At 41.0% G+C, this 20178-nt stretch overlaps 1 protein-coding gene across 1 annotated transcript in view; it reads right to left on the reverse strand.

Moving 5' to 3' along the window:
* cacna1ab (calcium channel, voltage-dependent, P/Q type, alpha 1A subunit, b) overlaps positions 1-20178 on the reverse strand; it is a 133368-nt gene that overhangs the window by 13777 nt on the left and 99413 nt on the right. Inside the window, exons 35-45 of the mRNA XM_046047684.1 lie at positions 20045-20161; positions 19892-19957; positions 19447-19544; positions 18800-18950; positions 18060-18187; positions 17267-17363; positions 8796-8901; positions 8331-8438; positions 5236-5339; positions 1435-1556; positions 27-162 (exon numbers count right to left, since the gene is read on the reverse strand). Coding sequence (XP_045903640.1) covers positions 27-162; positions 1435-1556; positions 5236-5339; positions 8331-8438; positions 8796-8901; positions 17267-17363; positions 18060-18187; positions 18800-18950; positions 19447-19544; positions 19892-19957; positions 20045-20161 — 1233 coding nt within the window. The remainder of the gene's footprint in view (positions 1-26; positions 163-1434; positions 1557-5235; positions 5340-8330; positions 8439-8795; positions 8902-17266; positions 17364-18059; positions 18188-18799; positions 18951-19446; positions 19545-19891; positions 19958-20044; positions 20162-20178) is intronic.

A 20178-nucleotide genomic window follows, 5' to 3' on the forward strand; every position in this document is an offset into this window, starting at 1 on the left:
GACATGTGAGTTTGTGCTTGTCATACCTGCGGGTTGTGACGGTTGTTGTGGAGATCATCGGGGTAGGGTCTGTCGGGGCTCCAGTTGCCCGTCTTCTGGAACATTTCCTGGGCCTTGGCCGTCACCCACGACTGGCTCTCAGTCATGCCACCCTCAGGAGGTCTGGCACCCACACATACACACAAGTCAGGGGATTACAAATCAGGAATGTCTTCAACTAAAGAAATTCACAGATGACTAGTAGTCATACGCCAACGTCAAGTAGCTGATTTAATCTAATCATTGTTTCTCGTGTGTTGTTAAATTTCTCTGCAGATTAATTTTATTGTGCAAAATGACACTTTGAGTGTTTATTAAAAAAAAGAAGAAATAATAATAATCTAACCTTTCCTTTGTAACCCTCCTTCAAGCTAACTATACCATTATAGAATGTTACAGTATGTTTCTACAGACTAAATGAACCTCACCTCCCATCAACTGACAACTCAACACTCTCATACATGCACAGACACAAACAGACATTTGTAAATGTTTAAACAAATGTGCCATTTTGGCTCAATTTCACCCTGATAAACAGTACTTTCCACAGGACAAACCTGAGTAAGCTAAACAGAAAAGCACTCTCTCTCTCTCTCTCTCTCACACACACACACACACTTTGACACACAACAAGACATAATTGAAAAACATGATCAAAGACACCCAAAGCCAAGTAATAACTACAGATGCAGTATATATGTATTATACTGTACTGTATGGGAGTTGAGTCAGTTTACCTTCAATTCACTCAACTTTTCATTCAGATATGAAACATAAATGTATTCACAACAAACACTTTACTTTAATTTAAATAAATTTAAAAAAAATGTCATAAATTAGAAAGTTCCTTCAACTTAATGTTAATTAATTGTTGTCCACTGTTTACACATAAAAGTGATGACGGTTTACAATTTGTAAAAAATCAAAACATTCAGCCTGAGACAGTGGCAACTGTTTAGTGCACCACAAAACTACTACATCTACAAAATCTACAGCAACCAAGCCTCTTTAAGAGGCAAAATGTCTTCAAGTATCTTCAACCAAGTCCAGTTGCCCTTGATTTAACCTTGCTTCGATAGTAACCAATATTGGAGAAATTTCTGCAACTGAGGTCCGGAGGTTGATGAAAATGTAACATTTTTTGCCAGGTTACTTTCCTAATATATTATGGAACATTTAAAAAACATTGCCCTTGAAAGCAAGATGCCTCTAAAAATCTGACCAAGGGCCAAATTTTTAATTGTTATGTGTACATATTAGCATATAATTTACTACACAATGTACATCCATAGATAACTATAGGAAATATTTGTGTGCAAGTACTTATGTTTCCTGCTGTCTTATTTGGTTGTAATACACTGCATATGGGTTCCCACCCGTGCCCAGTCTACTCACATGCTGTTGAGGTTGTCCGGCTGGGTGTTGGGGAGGCCGTTCAGGCCTTGGCCCCCCTGGCCATCCGTGCCCCCTCCCTCAGAGGGTGGCTCCATGCGCTGAAACATTAATGGCGTTCGGTTCTGTGTGAGATACACGACATGGCCTGCAGGCTGGCATCAGGCACACTCAAGGGGCAGACACAGGACACAAACACAGGATGCACTCGCAGCATGCACCCACACGGGGGCGCCATCAGCAAGCACATGGCTGTGGGTATCCAAGGTAAAGTTTCCTGCCAGACTACTGATCTGAGATCTACTACCCACACTGAACAAGCATTTAAAGGGACACTGCTGGCTTTCAAATTAACTGACTTTTTCCTTTATATCAGTTTGTTCAGGGAGGGAAAGCTGGTCTCAGATCTGTGTCAGAGGGGAACTTCTACCTTAGGCATTTGAGATAAGATTGCTCTTAAATCACAGGTCTTGGACCAGATTACCATACATCATCAAACACATCATCAAAAACAGATTTTACTCAAAAATCATCATTTGAAAATGTGTGATCTTTCATCTGCCAAGATTTTTTTGAGTAATGTGCCATTTTGTGTGAAGTAGACATCTGATCCTGAACTAGCTGTATTAAAAAGCTACTTCTGCTTCCATCAGATCAGAGGTCAGGCAGCTTTCCTCCCAGGGGATCCTGGGTAATGGAGTCCTCTTAAGAGTATCTTAAAGGCGATGGTTCATGACTGCTACAGCCTGTGTCATGTCCCTCCACAGCCTGGAAGCTTAAGGCTGAATGCTAAATGAGTGCAGATGGATCGAGGCCTGTCCAGAAACAGATACATGTCCAAACCTCCTCTGAGACATCAGGCTGATGTGCTGGACAAGAAACTCGTCTGGCTACAATGTACTACAAAACATTTCAAAGACAATTACAGTTTTACCAGTCAAACAGATCTTTAAAAAGACTGATTATTTGGCTGGTGAAAGTGGTAATAACAAATCCATCATTTGTCATCATGGAGGTGCTAAATGGTGACATTATCTATCTAATCTGGAGACTGTAATGAGTGTATGAAATATCAATTCCTGGTCAAAAAAGCTCAGAAATTTACCATGACTTCTGACTTCTGCTGAGGCCTTCAAGTTGTTTGTTTAGACATTTAGTTAGCAATCAGCAGATTCAGCAGAGCTATGGTCCACCAATATGGCTGCCAGTGTGTGCACTGTGTCAATTGAATGCCTTCAAAGTCCTCCTTTGAACAAGTGACATCAATTCTGCCTTTTAGAGCCTGTCAGCATTTTGTCTTATCCTGTCCAGTCACCATCTCCTGTGCTATGGAAGGTACATGGCTCAAGGTCGTCTCTGGACAGTCTGGTTTGGCACTGGCTAACTCCAGTGATGCACCCTGAGAAAATTCATGGTACAATGGATTATGGCGAAAACATGAACACCTAACACAGACACTGGCTTTGATAAAGTATGTTTCAGCATTGGCCTACTTATCAATGAATGGATTGACTGATTACATACGGCGCACTGGTCACAGGAACCTCCACTCAACATCCCACCAACCACCACAGCAGACAGCAAACAGACAGATTCATGAACACAGACTGGAGAGAATGGGTCTTGGTTAGAGCAACTTGGTGACAATCAACCTGGATTGACCAAATAACGAGAGCTTGATAAGTCAAGATCTCATCTCTTCCTGGAAGGATAAAGGGAGCGCATCAGAGGACAGAGACGGCATGGAAGGCAGGAACGACGGACTATAGATAACAGTGAAAAAAACACAGCGAAGAATGACAAACAGCAGACAAAGAGGAAACAACAAAATATCTGAGACACAATAACAGCTCAACAAACACTGAGGAGGACAGTTGAAACTCAACTAGGCACGAGGAATACACAGACGGAGGAGTAACGGAGGAGGAGAGAGACAAGCACGAGAAATGAGGAGTTAAAGAAAAAATCCACTCCCTGGTTCTCTTACACTGCTATAATCAGAACGGGAGTAATTTTCTGATTTAATGTACAGCCTTTTCCATACCTACTTTGCTTTAATTTGCATTTTTGCTTTAAGTTTGGGAGGTGCAAATATAAAAAATATCACACTACCAATTCCTTGGCCAAAACTAACATGAAAAAACAGGATGGTGGTCTTTTGGTGCTGTTCTTTTAAAAGATTTTCAGCAGATTCAAACGTTTTTCTGGCACCTTTTCTGTAGCCCATTTGATTGAAAGATCTCCATAATTTATACCAAATACTTGTTGGCAAGGACTACAGTTCTGTTGCATTTCTTTCAGTCTTTGCTGCCAAAATGTTGCTTTCATTTCAATACATGAGATACTGTTAATCCACATGTGTGATACAAATGAGGCATACCACCACCATATGTATTGTCAGTTACTGCAATAATGACTTTATAGTAATAATACTAAAGATATATTATAACATGTTGTATTTTTTATTAACATGTATAGGTATAGTAGTTACCATTATTGCTTCAAAGGTGGGCATGTGGACACCAGGTGTTATTGCTGCATTATATTTTTGTTTGTTGAAGGTACTTCTGAGAGAGAAATATGGATCTTTGTCCATTGTATCAAAGACCAACTTCATGTTTCAGGTAACCAAGAAATAATCTGCTATTAAACTTCATTGTAGCTTTACTGTAAATATCTCAACATGATAAGACATTGACTAGAATGATGATTTGTGATCATCAAACAGCAAAACCTTTATAACAGTGTTAGGATGTTTTTGTGTGGATTCTTCCTTTAAAGTGGTAGGACATTACAAAAACAGAAGACCACAGAGAAAGAGAAGAAGAGAAGAAGAAGTGAAGTGAGATACTGTAGAGATGGCAAGTTGTCAGACACAGACTTGTTAAAGTCTTCGTGTAATGCTGATGTTGAAAGAGCCTGTGTGGACCTGTCCATTCAGTCCAATGGGATGGCTGCATTCGGGAACATACCAACACATACTGTATTTGCAGGGACGCATTGTTCGAAAGAAAAAAAAGACTAACATACTCTCCAACCAACAATGCACTCCTTTGTTCTGCAAAATGGAAATCCCATTTCAGAAGATATGTCTCAGTCAACATGGTCGGGGCTATCCATGAGCAAATGTGGACTTTATTGTATCAGGCAAAATTTAGTATCAAATGCTGAACCAACTAATGACTTGCTGAGTGAACAGGAGGTATTACATGAGTGGAGAGATGTTTCTACACGCCCACAGGGTGGACTGAAAAACAGAGATAGTGGGAGCGAGTGCATCTCAAAAGCATTCATCGACAGGAGGGGAAGAGCACTGACATGGAACAAAAGGTAAGGCCATGTGGTATCATCATTAACATAATTGTTCAGAACATTACCAACACCAAAAAACATAGTTGTAAATTGGTAAACCTTTGTAACACCACGTTCAAACAGCCCGTGGTGAAAAGACAAAGAAAAGTTGAAACAGATACCTCTGTTTGCAAGCATTTTAAAAGGAATAAGGTTGACGAAGGGAGCAACAAGGTGCTTGAAAAAGGGGATAGACTTTCAGGTAGCATGCTAATGAAGGAAATAGCACAGGCTGAGAGGGAAGTATGGGGTTTGTCTGTAAGTGTAACTGGGAGTTATAAAGGATTTAAACGTATAAGATATGGTTCTCATGCTTTTAAATCCACATTTGGCAGAAAACAGGCAAAACTCAGTCCAAGAGCTAGTGGAAGCGGTATCAAAAAAGAAGGCCAGGAGGAGGAAGAAGAGAAAAAAGACTGTCGTTTTGCATACACGGAATTTCTCTGGGTCTACCTGTTCCTCTCGCAGGGCCTGCAGCTTTTTCGTTTTGCTCTGCCGGTAGTATTCCATGATCATCATGGCGGCGTAGATTTTTCCCACCGTCAAGTCTGTGGCTGCTGAGAAAATGACAAGTTACCCTGCAAGATTAGACCGGGGTGGGATGGGACCCTGAGCCGTGGGGGGAATGGGAGTGGGGGACGAGACATCAGATTGAAACACAAACCACTGACACAGAGAAATTCACAATAACATGCAGAATACACCAGCAGTGGGGACGATTCTGTTTCATACAATCAATTCATGGGGGAGGGACAGACCTGAAAATTAAGAAACCAAATATTCAGTTCTCAATTCCGTAAGTTCTGTTTTTTTCCATCTTCAGAGACCGGGGGAAGTTCAATCACAGAACATTTGGTCAGTGGTAACCAATAATTGTGAGCAAGAAAACTCGTAAGAGCAAAAATGAAAAACTAAATAAGTATTCTAATGTCATTACCTCTTCCTCACTCACAGAGTTGATACATAGAGGGACAAGCTCAAAGTACTGTAAAGTAGGCCTACACCTCTCTGTTGCTCTCATTATAACATGAATGCTATCTATTATAATGCTATCTATAATCTACTTTCATGCATGTGTGCACACAAAACCTCATTCACATTGGCTAATACACTTTAATAAACAACTGAAATTTTTTTATTAACAATAAATAATCAGTTAATGCAATTATGTACACCTATATGTGTAATAAGGGGACACAAAGGAAAAGGTTGCTGACAATGTGCTTCTGAGAACTGTATGGAAAGCAGGTCTTTTATTTACCTCCAAATAAATGTGGAAATTGCCAAATTTCAAAGGGGCATTCAGACTATGCAATTTAACGGGACAAATAACATTTTGTAAAATACTCGTCGCAACAGAAACGGATATGATTTTGTTGTCTTAAAGGAACATTGTCTAAATGTTCCCCTCAACGGAAACAGAGCTGAGCTCACTTGCTGGTGTACATAATATTACAACACTGTACAGTTATTAATACATCAAAGCCAATAGTCTTTTCACAGGCAGATGCTGTACCTATCGCTGATCAGTCAACATTCTCTCATACTTGATTATCATCTAACCATATCAAAACTTTAGTATGTTTTATCTTTAGTCTTTATACTAAGGCTGAGGACTAGGTAGCCACCTCATTAAGAAAGCCTTTGACACCTCAGTGAAATGATCCATGGAAAACAGGAGCTCAATTTTTTTCTAAAAACTCTGGACATGTATCCCCAGAGTTTGGATGGAAAACATAAACATTTAAAATCAGAAAAATACTGAGCTTTGTTTTGGTTGTCAAATAACTTCACTGTGTAGTTAACTGTCTTACTGCATGAGTGGTGCCCTTTTCAAAGTGGCATGGCTACAAGTCTTCCAGCATCAAAATTTATATTAACGCATGATAAGATATGATCACACATATCTTATTCTCTTTTTATATCACTGGGCAATAAGACATGACAATGCATATCTTAGACCTTATTAGCTGTCATGCGTTTAGCCAAACAACTTGCAGGTATTGCTAAACATGCATCATTATACTTGTATTCATATTAACACTAAAATCATTGAAATAATTGTATTCTAAACAGATGGTCATTCATCACAATCACCTTATATAAACTTAGTAGACTAGATCTATTTTAGTAGTTTATTTGCTTCTCAATTTTCCTGTAGTGAAAAGACTTCTATAGAGGATCTTCTATAGCAGGCACCCCCTGATACCAGGACTAACTGAATGGGTGTAAAAATCAGCAGTGCGAGCGTGTGTGCTGCCGTGTCCACTCTGCTGTGTTCTATGTATCTGTGGACTTGTGTGCTCTGGTGTACCTACAGTGCATGTATGGTATGGTGCATTCATGTGTGCAATGTTTATCTGTTAACACAAATGATGCAGCAACTACATGCCAACTAGTAAGGAGATGCATCATTCATCTACAAAAATCTGTCTGTTTTGCAAGAATCCAGTATAAAATGCTCCATCCCTTCCAACAGTTTATTAAAACTGGGCTAGGTACACAGGTGCTGTAGGGACCAAATTTCTAGACAGATTCCTAGGCCTCCTTTGTGGTTGTGTCATTCAACAGGTTGTGGCCTGTTAGTTGCTGGTATATCCTTAAAGCAGGAGATATGTTTGCTTTTTAACCACGTGTTTGTGTAGACAACTGTCTGCACTGTGAACAGAATTGTTCACATACTGTGTCACCGGAGAATTCCACTAGAGGGCACACCAGACAACTCTCCGTGTACTGTATAGAACTTCCGAATTTGCATGATGTAAACAATAAACATGGCTCACAGCAGAAAAGGCGACAGCAGCGCCATCATGGATGGCATATGTGATTTACCGTCGTGCACAGATGTACTGCCCCTACTGTCCATGTGTGTATGGTATCTTGCGGACAAATAGTGTAAATAACTGAGGACATGCACAGTCAACGTTCCAAATGGATGCAGGATGCACAAGGCAGCCATGCACACGCAAACGTGTAGTTGAAAGCAAGTATATCTCTGGCTTAAGGCTTAGTGCTAATTAATTCCCCTAGACTTAACAACAAATCATTTTACCAGTACATCCTGTGACGCAACAATACCTCTGGTTTAGACTTAGGCTTTCCACTGTGGTAGAGCCAGTGATGGGTCATGTCTTTGTCGCTACACTAGTGACTCCTATTGTTTGGATGGGGAAGTTAACAATGAGTTACTGACGTAGCACGTTGTCTGTCATGGTGACGCTGTACAACAGGCCAGGGAGTCACCAAAATCCACTATAAATCCCCACGAGTCTTCAGACCCAATGTCATGGCAGTCTAGCCAGTAGTTGTTGAGATATTTTGCTCTGGCTCACAGAATTGTCAGGACGGATGAATGTGCAGAATCTCAATTGGTGTATTTACATATGCAGATGTGTTTGTACTATATGTACAATGTGTGTGTTTATGCTTTTGTAGCCTGATCAGGAGATGCGAAGCATTGAATGACACTGACTGGTGGAAGCTGTCCTCTTGGTGAGTTGGTGATCGGACACACAAACACCACTATGCTCCGCTTTCCTGCAACTTACCCTTGTGCGGTGTAACCAGCAGGTCCAGTGTCTTCTGTGACAAGTTGGGCCAAATAGCCATCATCTCCTTTCTCAGCTCCGCATCCATCTGGTGCTTGTCTGCACCGCCTGGGTAGCCCCGCCACCCAGTGTTCCCACACACACGCATCAAACATTTGTACGTACATCCAAACATATACAAACACCCCACACGCATAAACACAGGACAAAGAAGGCACAGACCAAAAGGAAGGGCAATAGATTTTTAACCATTCATGCGTGTACACATTCGCACAAAACAAAAAAGTAATTTGTTAGTGTTAGTTTTGTCGCATTTGCTACAATTTAGAGCATTTAGAGCAGCAGATAAATAGACAAACAAAAGTCATCCCAATGAATTACCCAGGAATACCTAAGAAGGACAGACAAGAAAGCAACTGAAATTAACAGATAGAGTAAAGGGATGATTGTACTATAAGGCCATACCCTTAGCAATCTTTATATCCAGTGCGGTCCTGATCAGAGCCATGAGGGTGGAGTTAAAATGCACCGTGTTGTCATCAGCAACTGGCAGATCCATGCGCAGCAGCCTCTGTGGAGAGCCAGTCAGGATGAGAGGATGAGAAAGGTACGTGTCCTTGCTAAAGTGTGGTGTGCCTGAACCTCCAGGAAGGGGAGCGGGTGAGGGGTTGGGGACGGGGTTGAGAGAGCTCCATAGACAACAGCCAATTACAACTGGACTGGATTCGTCCAGGGTTTTATTTATTGTTCCCTGAGACAGTTTAGAGTTAAGGCAAGGAGGACTAGGTGTCACAATAATTCTTGCAGATTCAGATCTGATCAATGTAGCCTAATAAGTCAATACAGTGAATTTCCACTTGAGGCACTTGAGTTTAAAGGTCCTCTGATAAATGAATATATTGAGTGAATGCATTCATGTCTTATGTCTGCAGCACAGTTTCATTAATTTTACTAGTGCATGCATTTGCAACTACAAGAACATTTGCTTCAGGAAAGAATTGAATAGGTGAATCACTGAGTCTCCTGTTTTTCCAATGATACTCTACAAGACAGCACAGCTATCCAATGAGGGCCACCTGCTGCTAAGCAACTGTGAGAGCCGAGAACCACAAGGAAGAACAATCGGAGCTAAAATAGCCTCCGACCCAACCTGTGCCCATGTTCCCTAAATGTGTGAATGCATTGGCGCATTTACACATCTCTGTTGTTACACACATATAGATTTATAACAGTACACATACACCAACCCCCCCTCCCACCCACTTACACACAGTTATTTGCACAGACTGCAATTAAGGGTACTTAATTGGAGTCCTTTGGAGACAAAATAGGTTGACTAGAGAACAAAAACAGTATCACTGGAGTAATTCTGCAATTTAACAGGAGACTGCTGTTGTTTCATTAAACTGAGGCATCTGCTATAGAGCTCCCCCTACCTGTAAGGAGGTTCCCTGTCTTTACATGTCTATACCAAGTAAAACCAATGGAGAAACTTGCGGATAGAACGAAACAAGCTGGGCCAGCTAGGGCTGCTTGCCGTTCCTATCTCGACCAGTTTGCATCCATCAGATTTACCTACGAACATGAGCGTTGGGCACTAACGATGGCAAGCACGGCAGCACAATGGCGGTGGGGTTGTGTACGTGCTCGTGTGTTCCTGAGTGTGTGCGAGTGTTGGGCATGTCCAAAGCCAAGTGCGCGGCAGGCAGAGGGCATGGACCAACATCCACAGCGCTCGGCAGGCAGACAGGCAGGCTCGATGTCGCCCATAGCCATGCGACAGAGAGTGCAAGGACTGCATGCACCACACAACATCCCCTAGAAAAATCCCACAAACCAGGACACACTGAGCATGCAACATGCCTTAACTTCACTCCCATTATCTAAGCTGCAACTCTTCCCACCTACCCAGTCCATTACCCACCCGACTTCCCTCAAAACCCACTTTCACAATACAAGCGGCCGTGCATCCGCGCAAAGAGAGTATCCTCAATCCAACTGGATTGATCCTACTGATTGACAGATTCTTCTTATCTTTTTTTTTTTTTCGCTATGCACATTTTTACAATCATGGTTCCCGTAATCAAAGTCAAATTGGACAGCGATGGTAGTACTTCATATCAAGTCAAGATCTCTCTCAATGCCAAACGGGTGCAGTGTCTTAAGGGGTTGTAAGAGTTAGAGAGGATTAGAGTTGTGGCATTCCCTGAAAGAAGAAAAAAATCATAGAGAAGATCAAAAAGAGATGATTGAAGTTCTTTCTGTTTTTGTTTTGGACCAACCAGACTTTCTAGTAGTAGTACTTCAGGGTAAGGGGATGGGGGTCTATCAAAGGGGACACATGGTAGGGACAGCCATTAGTTGAGTTAAACTAGGCGACTCTAAGCTTGGTCATGAGATGTATTTACAGATAAAAAGGGAAGGGCGAGAATGAGGAGGGAGAGGAGGATTGTGAAAACACTGAAAGAGTAAAAAAGGAGTCAAGAAAATGTGGGTCAATTGCAATTAACAGATAGAAGAACTGAATGTGTGTGTGTGTGTGTGTGTATGTGTATGTGTTTGTGTAGATAGAAAGGAAAGAGAAGAGAGAGGCTGGAAATTACAGAACAAGACAAGAGATAAAGACGAGGACTAAAAACAACACTGACATAAGTTTACTGAGGAGAGGTCAGTTAAAAAAACAAGGTGTCATAGCGATACACATTACTCAAAACTACTTTTTCCAGTAGCATAGTGTCCACTAAAGGGAAGATCCAGAACTTTGTCTAAGCATTAAGAGTAATCAATGTCAAAAAGGTTCAAGATGTCTAACCTTCCCCTCTCTATTCTGAAAAAAAAAAAAACACGAGGCCTTTCTGATTTCAAATCGTCCTTTAGTGGACTTTTTCTGTGAAACTGTATCAATGAATACTGGAAGGCTTTGATGGCTGAAGTATGTGATGAGGGCCACTGCCAATACAGGTTGACATTCTGGAGAAAAAGAAAAATAATAACAAAGAGGAGAGGTAAGATAGAGACAGAGCGGGCTTGGATGGATGGAGGGATGCTATGAAGGAATGAAGATGGGTGTTGAATGCCGACAGACAAGTGAACGTAGAGGTAGAAGGACAGAAGAATGACAGAGAGAGGAAAAGTTGACAGGTAGGAAAGGAAAAAGAACAACAAAAATGAGAAAAAAGATCAAAGGGCAAAACGTAGGAAAAGACAGAGAAGAAAAGAGCAAAACAGGAGAAAAAGGAGAAGAAAGGCGAAAAGAAGGAAAGGGACAAAAGTGAGAAAAATGGGAAAGAGAGACAGGGTGAATTGGGTACTGACACCCAGATTCAATAAAGGATTAGCAGTTTGGAGAGTTTGCAATATTTGATCAGAATCATTCTGTTAACTCACCATCTATGAACAGCAGGCTTATATATAGGTGCCAGTCAAAGGAATATTTTCACTTGAGAGTGAGAGGTATTTCTGTCTAAGCAGGACTGGGAATCAAACCTCAATACTTGTTTGGTACAAACAAAACTCTGTCCATAGCACCAATTATGTAAAAACTGTAGTGGCTGAGTGTCATTGACTGTCTAGTCAAATAATAATAAAGATAATTCCTGAATTAAATAAACATATAGCCAGTTTTAGACAATTTTACATGAGTATCATTTTTGTATTAAGGTTAAAAAATTTTTTAAAAATAAAGTTCCAATTCTAAAAGCTTTTTGGGTGCAAAGATTTTAGAGTTTCTTGGCAAAACAAACATGATCAGCAATGTTATAAGAACTCTTTGCTGAAGCAACTTAGGCATCAAATCGTCTTTTCAATACTATTTTGATGAATCTGGATGTCACTAAGAAAGAGATTGGCAGAGAGCATAGAAAGAGTTGGACTCTACTGAGGTGGAGAGAAAGAGTGGACACAACAAGAGACAGCGGATGCTGAAATACTCGACCAAAATCTTTACAGTGGTAGTCTGAGGCACAAAGAGAAGCCAAAGACACTGGTTTCCTTGGGTGTCAAAAAATCATCTTGAAAAAAGACAAAAAAATACAAGGTCCAGCAGTTTTCCTACTGATTTTATTATACATTATTATTTTTTGTATGTGCACAGTGTGTGTGAGTGGTAATGTGGGCATGTGTTATGTGTGCACTATAGTGCCATCCACAGGAATAAGAGACTCAGAGGACTGAAGACAGACACCCTTGCCGGTCCTTCTGTACCCGCATCGTAAGCAAATAGTTGCACTGTGTGAATACAACCCTGGTTAAAATATTCTCACTTTAGATGTTGTTCCCCTCCACACTAGGAATTTTCACATGAACAAATTATTTATGTTTCTTAGTGTGAAGCAATGGCTTGTGTAAGCTATATATTTTTCACATTTTAGCATACATAATTCCATATATATGCTCACATAGAATATCACTAATTACCACAAGCAATTGGTTGTCCTGGGGTCATTGGCGTCATTTACAGGATGTCATTTTAAAAATGTAGTGCAAATAATCATACTTGTAACACATAATGAGAAAATGCGGACCCAATAATATCTTTAATTTATACATGTTGTATACATTTTTTTGCCTTAAATTTGTAATTTATTCTAAAAATATTAATGTTACAACAGTACTTATACCGCAAGAAGCAGTAAAATATGCACACATCAATTTAAAAAAGTTCCTTAATTTGTTTGGAAAAAGGGAAATTCTTTGTCAGATCTGTGCTCTCTCTATGTTTTTCTGACTGGATTGTGGTTGTATGCTTGTATGTGCGCGTGCATGCGTCCGTGCAGGTTGCAGAAGGACTCGCAAAGCTTCCTCCGTTCCCTTACTCCTGCGGCCTGACGAGAGGAAATAAAAGAAAGAGGATTGACTACCACTCCACTATCACTTCACTTCACTGCACGACAAAAGCCCATCCCTCCATCCCCGCGGTCGGAGAGAGAGAAGAGAGGACAGCGCTCACCACCACCACAACCACCACTAACAGACAATGAGGAGAACACCGCTGGGAGGAGGGAAAGAGGGAGGTGGAGGAGAAGGGGAAACGAGGAGAAGGAGGAAAGGAACAGGGAGATTTCAACAGGTATGAGAGAAGAGGTTCTCCTCCCCAGCGATGGGGAGGTTAAAGGACGAAGATGGGAGGGGAAAAAGGAGGTAAGAAAGGAATGATGGGAGAAGAAGGGAGGGACAGAAGGAGGTGGGGTGGTGGTTGAGGGGGGTGGTGGGTTAAGGTGGGGGGCGAGTCTACCTTATAGGCGACCCGGGCGGGACACCTCTTCCCAAGGCCTAGCGGCGGACACATGTGTCTTAGCATCTGATACATGTCTGTGTAACTGATCCGGCCGCTGGGGTGTCCACAAATACACACACACACACACACACACACACACATCACATGCGCACATGCATTCAAACACCCACACGCCAACACATACACACACACACACACGACAGACAGAACATACAAAGACGGACGACGTTGAAACGAAATAAAGAAAAACAATGAGGAGTAGGGAAAGGGTAAACCGGGGGGGGGGAGGGGGGGTACAGAGGTGTGTTTGGAGGAGGAGACATGAGGAGAAAAAAGAAAGTCACCAACAAAGGAAAGGAAGAGGGAGGGAAACAAATACACAGAGGTTATTGTTTTTATCGCTGTGGATATGTGGTTGCTGTGGTGAGACAAAGTGAGAAAGAAAGAGAAAGAGAGAGAACGAGGGGGTGTGTTACGTGGCTTCTAGTCTGGTATATCATAAAGTAAGGGAGAGGAAAGGAAGGAGGGAAGGGAGAAAGGTTGGGGAAGGGGGGGAGGGTTGGAGGAGGAGGTGTTATTCAGTTTAGTTAGTTGTTGTTATACCGTTGAGATACCGTTCTATGCGAGGTGAAAAGGGGATTTGGGATTTTTTTAGTCTTTGCCCTCTTTCGCCGCTCGGATAGAACTGGCAGCGGGGCTTCTAGCAGGCAAAGAAAAGCACCGCTGCAGAGATCGGAGTGAGTCACAATGACAAGTCAATGCAGTCCGTTACTGAGGCTGCGTGTCCACCAGGAACCTCTGCTCACAGCTGCACCTCCAGATGTTCATGGGAGCCCATCCTAATGATGACAGGAAGGGTTGAGAGACCCCAACGGTGCTAACAGCTAGGTCTTGGCTTTTAGAAGGTCAATTCACCCTCATCAGAAAAACATGTTCAATCACTTACCATTTGTGATTCCTACAGTGAGGGAAAAAACTATTTGATCCCCTGCTGATTTTGTACGTTTGCCCACTGACAAAGAAATGATCAGTCTATAATTTTAATGGTCACCGTTTTTCTGGTTTGTTTTGTTGTTATTCCGTCTCTCACTGATCAAATAAACCTACCATTAAAATTATAGACTGATCATTTCTTTGTCAGTGGGCAAACGTACAAAATCAGCAGGGGATCAAATAGTTTCTCCCTCACTGTAGCTATGCAGATATTTTCAGTTTTATGTGCCTTGGGTTTCACATGCACTACTCTGAGATTTCTGTCACCGCTTCAGTTACAATGGAGCTAAATAGAATTTATCACGCTCACAGCATCGAAACAGTGTCTCATGATAATCCACAGACCTCGCTGTGAAAGGATTCAATGGGACTAGAGTTCCACATTAATCAGGCAAGCGCAACAGCGACAAAGTGTTCAGACTGTGTGGATGTGTCCAAGCGCTCTATTTTGGTGCGTGAAGGTGTGGCAGTGAAAAGCGCAAAAGGGCTGGATGAAATATAAATAAAAAGGGTGTGGAGATTAATGAATCTCAGCTAGTTACACTACTGGTCTCAGAGCTCTGAAACAGCGGAGCCAAATTACTGTGAAGTATTACCAACAGCTCCACAAAAATGGAAAAACGCTTCTTGAGAAAATTATATTGTTGTCTGGATGGTGTAGAGTGGCACCATGTGAACAAACAGAGCCACAAATCTGCAGCCAGCGGCAGATGGTGCAGGTTATTTTTTTTTTTTAATTTTTTTTACAGTAAGTTCAATGACAATAGAAGTAAATAATAAAAAATAGACCTATCGGTTTCCACAAAACTTAATTTAATTGCCTCAATAATTTTATTACTCCTCTCAGGTTCTGAGTCCCCTATGCATTTTTCATTTGATTATAACTGTAATGATTTACGGATGATACTGAGCCTCTTCCAGTTTATATAAATACTACTATGTAAACATAAATATAAGAAATATAAATACTCCAGCAGTTTTAATAGGCACTGTGGTATTTACCAGAAATATGTCACACAATAAGGCGTTTGACTACTATTGCAAATACATTGTAGCAAGTGTGTGTATTGGGACCCAATGTCTCAGCATATACAATTGAAACTATGTGCACGGCTACATTTCACCAGGGGTAAGTAGAGGTAAGTAGATGTTTTCTTTTATGATATGGGTGAACTGAACCTTTGACAATTTCTTATGCCTAAACAAAACACTGCAGCACCTTAAAAAGATCTTAACAGTCACAAAGCAAACGCAGATGTCATGACCAACAATTCTTCCCACAAGCATCTATTGACACAGGAAGTTCTTAAGAGGTACCTGGTGGACACAAGACCTTTTTATGCCCAGAGTTTCTGCCCCAAATCACACACACACCCTGCCCCTTTCCGTCTTTTCCCACATACCAGAGCCACAAACAGAGCAGGTTTGGCCATATTATTTTAGTATTTCATGTGACATTGATTATAAACTGCTCCATAAGGCCTGTTACATTCTCCACTCAAGGTGTGCCAACACAAGCATGTGGGATACACAAGCTCTCTGCTTACATAACAAATGCGCAGAGGGGAAGTAATATCAATGTGATCTGTGACTGGTGTATTTACCACAAAAATTGGCAAAGAGAATGAACCTCTGGTTTTATTGTACACAAAAGAGTTCCTTGAAAATAAAATAAAAGCTACAGTAGATTCCAGTGGGTTGAGAATGCGAGATGAGAAATTGTATATTTGACTTCCTCCCTGGTTGTTGCTCACCCTGTGCATTGCTATTTGGGTTGTTGTGTGAAGTTTTTATCAAGAGCATGTAACAGGTCTTACAATAATTTACACTACAATAATTACAATAATAAAGCCACTATGTATAGGATTTTAAAAAATCTGACCTTCAGTTGTAATATCAAAAAGGATGTTTTTTCACAAGGATTGTTTCATTTTTTCTATAAATAAGCCATTAGGATAAGATTCTATAAAACATCTACACACAGTGGCTTTATTAAAATTAAATATTACACACACCTTAGCATAGTGTTTCATAACATGTGTCAGGGAGGCACAATAATTAGCAGTTTTAGGCAAATTAGCTGTGTGAGTGACTATAAGCAAAGTCTCTCTTGAGCTGTGGTGAGTATTCAGACCAAGCCCTCTCTGCATATGTCTCTGTACTAAAGTAACCCCACCTCCCTCACCCAAACCCAACTCAAACAAGAACAATGCACATTGCTCGACCATTTTCTGCCCAGGCAAAATTAGACAGCAAGCAGAAATAAAAGACAATGGCTGACTGGAGTCTAGACTCTGGTGTTAACATAATACTGAATTAAAAGTGAACAAATCAGTGTCATTTTCCCAGCGTTCAGTCAGAAGACAATAGCGAGTGCAGTGCACCACCTCATGCTTCACACACCGCTACTGGTGTGTGTGAGTGTGTACAAGAGTGTGTGTGTGCATTTCTGCATTGTCCCAAACATTCTCATTGTCATGTCAGAATGCATATACAACAGAAACCCCCCAAAGAAATGATTCAATGGTGAAATGGGATTAAAAGAACTTAATAATGCAAACCCAAACAGAAAAAACAAACCAAATGAAATAAAAAGTTGAAGTAGGAAAGAATTTGTTTTAAAAGTGATAAAGAGCGACATTCATTCCAGTCTCTTAAAGGCGAGCAGGTTGCGTTTAAGTTTGTGCTTTAGGGGTTTGGTCCAAACCTTGCAGGCCACCCTATGTGGGCATTTCTTGCCAAGGCCCAGGGGAGGGGAGATAACTCGCAATAAACTGTACATATCCTTATAATGTATGCGCCCGCTGCAAGAAAAATACAAGGAGTGGAGGTTAGGTGAGGGAACACACAGAATACAGAGAGAGAAAGAAAGAAAGAGAGTGGAGTTAGAAAAAGATGAGAGAAGATGATAAAGAAGAAGAAAAAGGAAAGGTAGAAGAAGAGAGAGCATTTATTTATACTGAGAAAAATCGATGTAAGACACCTTCCTCTCATGCATGCCCACACACACTCATTACAGAGGGGGGGAGAAGAAGAGGAGAGGGTTACATTTATCTCAACTGTGCACACATTGTGCAATTAGAGAAAGAAGGCAGAAAGGTTCAGCGAGAAAGTGAGAGAGGAAGACAGGGATATGGCTGGATAAGACAGGCCAGCTTTAACTAATCCACTTTTAACACCTATCATCACGTGATGTGGATTCTGTTTCATCATAACACTTCTTGGATGAGATCATGACACCAGTCTTTGCCCCAATTGGGACAGGAGAGAAAGTCAAGGGTTAAGAGTTACTTTACATTCAGCATAAGACCGTCCAAACATGTGTAGACACATCTAATGTTTGCCAACGTTTTACATTACACATCAGCACTGTGTGTATGTCATCTTTTTATAATACCGTCTGTATGTCTGTGTATTTGCTACTTCATATGTGTTTCTGCCTTTGTATTGGTTCGTGTGATTCTACTGCAGGTGTGTATGATTGTGTTTGTGCCACTCACCAGGCGGAAGGGTCGTACTCGGCCCATATCCTTACATACTCGTCCAGGTGATGTGGCCCCAGGATAGACGAGTCTCTGGTCAGGTACTCAAAGTTGTCCATGATGACGGCCACGAACAGATTCAGCATCTGGAACAAGGACGAGGTAATCAAACGTCAGCAAAATATTTTTTTGTCATGGTATAATAATCAAACACTACTGAAAATCAGGGATCATGGATTTCAGATGTAAGACAGATGTTAGATTGGGCTTGCAGAATTGATACTAGTGTTTTTTTAATGCTGATGACTGTTATGGACATCCAGCAGTTAGAGTTAAAATATGTGACTTTCTACCATGTATCTAAGGCTGGATAAGTTTTAAAACTTTCTCATTTGCACGTGTTGTCACCATAGTTTAAAGTTGATAGGACGAACAGTTTGGCTCAGTGAAAGAGACACAAATGGACACGTGTCATTGGCCACACAGTAGCAAACTGTTTTAGCCATTTTGGAACATGGTATCCAGGGTTACAAAATAAATACTGGTCTTGTAACACGTTGTAGTAAGACCAGGGAAGATGGGAGTGTTGAGAAATAAATGATATTATTACCTTTAGGTTTTCATGTACGCACATTTGTAACAAAAATATACTGTTTTCTAGTAAGGAGAGGTCATGGGATTTAATATAAAAATACACACAAATGCACATTTTAAATTAACTGAACTGGTTAAACTGGCCATTCTTTTTTTTTTCTCACCAGGAAAGAACAGAGGAAGATGAAGGAGACAAAGTAAGTGTAGGCGAAGGTGCTGCCACATTCAGGCTCTGTGTTCCCTGAGGCCGGGTCGCATTTCTTGCCACCCAGGCAAGCCAACATGATCTCATGCCACGCCTCGCCCGTAGCACTCCTGCATGAGGGGAAACAAATGAAAGAGTGAAGTTAAAAAAAGCAAAGACTATGTTGCTGTGGCTCAGCTTTGGGAACATCAGAATTCATCAAAATGATAATATGCTGATGAATTTCAGAAATCATGGAAGTAGCAACCACAGACGAAAACTGATTTGATTATTTAACTATTAACTCAGTGCCAAGTGTGTTTTAGTTTTCTACAATGGTGCATTAGTTTGTTGGGACACAAGAAATTAAATACACTTACACATTAACACACACACACGCAAACACAACAGGACTGTGAAATGCATCTAGGAGTCGCTGAACATGTGTGTACGCAATATATACACTTGCAAAATCACAATCCTTTAGAAATGTGTGTGAGAGCAACTATTTAAGGGTCACAGCTTGAAAATTACAACTCCTGTGGGTCACATGTTAACATTTTGAGAATGAGGAGGCCTGTGTGAACATTTCGATGTACATTGTATGTAATTGTCTATAAGACTCACCTGAACAGCAGCATTAGGGCCATGATGAAGGTTCTGAAGTTATTGTGGTCATTGATTGCACTCCCTTCCTCCTCATTTAGTGCCACATTCCCAAACAACTGCACACAAAAAAGAAATTACTGCATTTTCTCCACTCTGATGGTAACACTGAAACAATGTAGTACCAAAATGCTACGTCTGTATTACATTTCTAATCAGCACATTTACTCACTCACAGTAATTACATTTTATTTTGAGGTACTTGTACGTAACTTGAGTGCTTAGACTTTGTGGTGCTGTACTTATTCTTCTAATTTATATTTAAGAGGCCAATGTTGCTTAACTTATTTTTTGTACTTCCACTGCATTTATTTGGGAGTTACTTTGCTGATTCAGATTTTGCATACACACCTATACAAATACATGTAAGAATGTGTTTTAATGTATTTAGATAGGCAGTACTCACCTGCATGCCGATGATGGCATAGATGAAGAAGAGCATGGCAATGAGCAGGCACACGTATGGCAGAGCCTAGAAGAGAAGATAGAGACAGGAAATATTTGTAAGAGCGGCTACATGTATTGTGACTATATGTAAATTCTGTTAATGACTGAATACCTTGAAGGACTGGACAAAGGTCCACAACAGGATGCGGATGGTTTCTCCCTGTCTCAGTAGCTTGATGAGGCGAGCCGCTCTGAACAGCCTCAGGAAGCTCAAGTTGATGAAGTTATCCTACAGCACAAAGGGAG

The sequence above is a fragment of the Micropterus dolomieu genome, linkage group LG04, assembly GCF_021292245.1.
Source record: "Micropterus dolomieu isolate WLL.071019.BEF.003 ecotype Adirondacks linkage group LG04, ASM2129224v1, whole genome shotgun sequence".
Lineage (NCBI taxonomy): Eukaryota > Metazoa > Chordata > Actinopteri > Centrarchiformes > Centrarchidae > Micropterus > Micropterus dolomieu.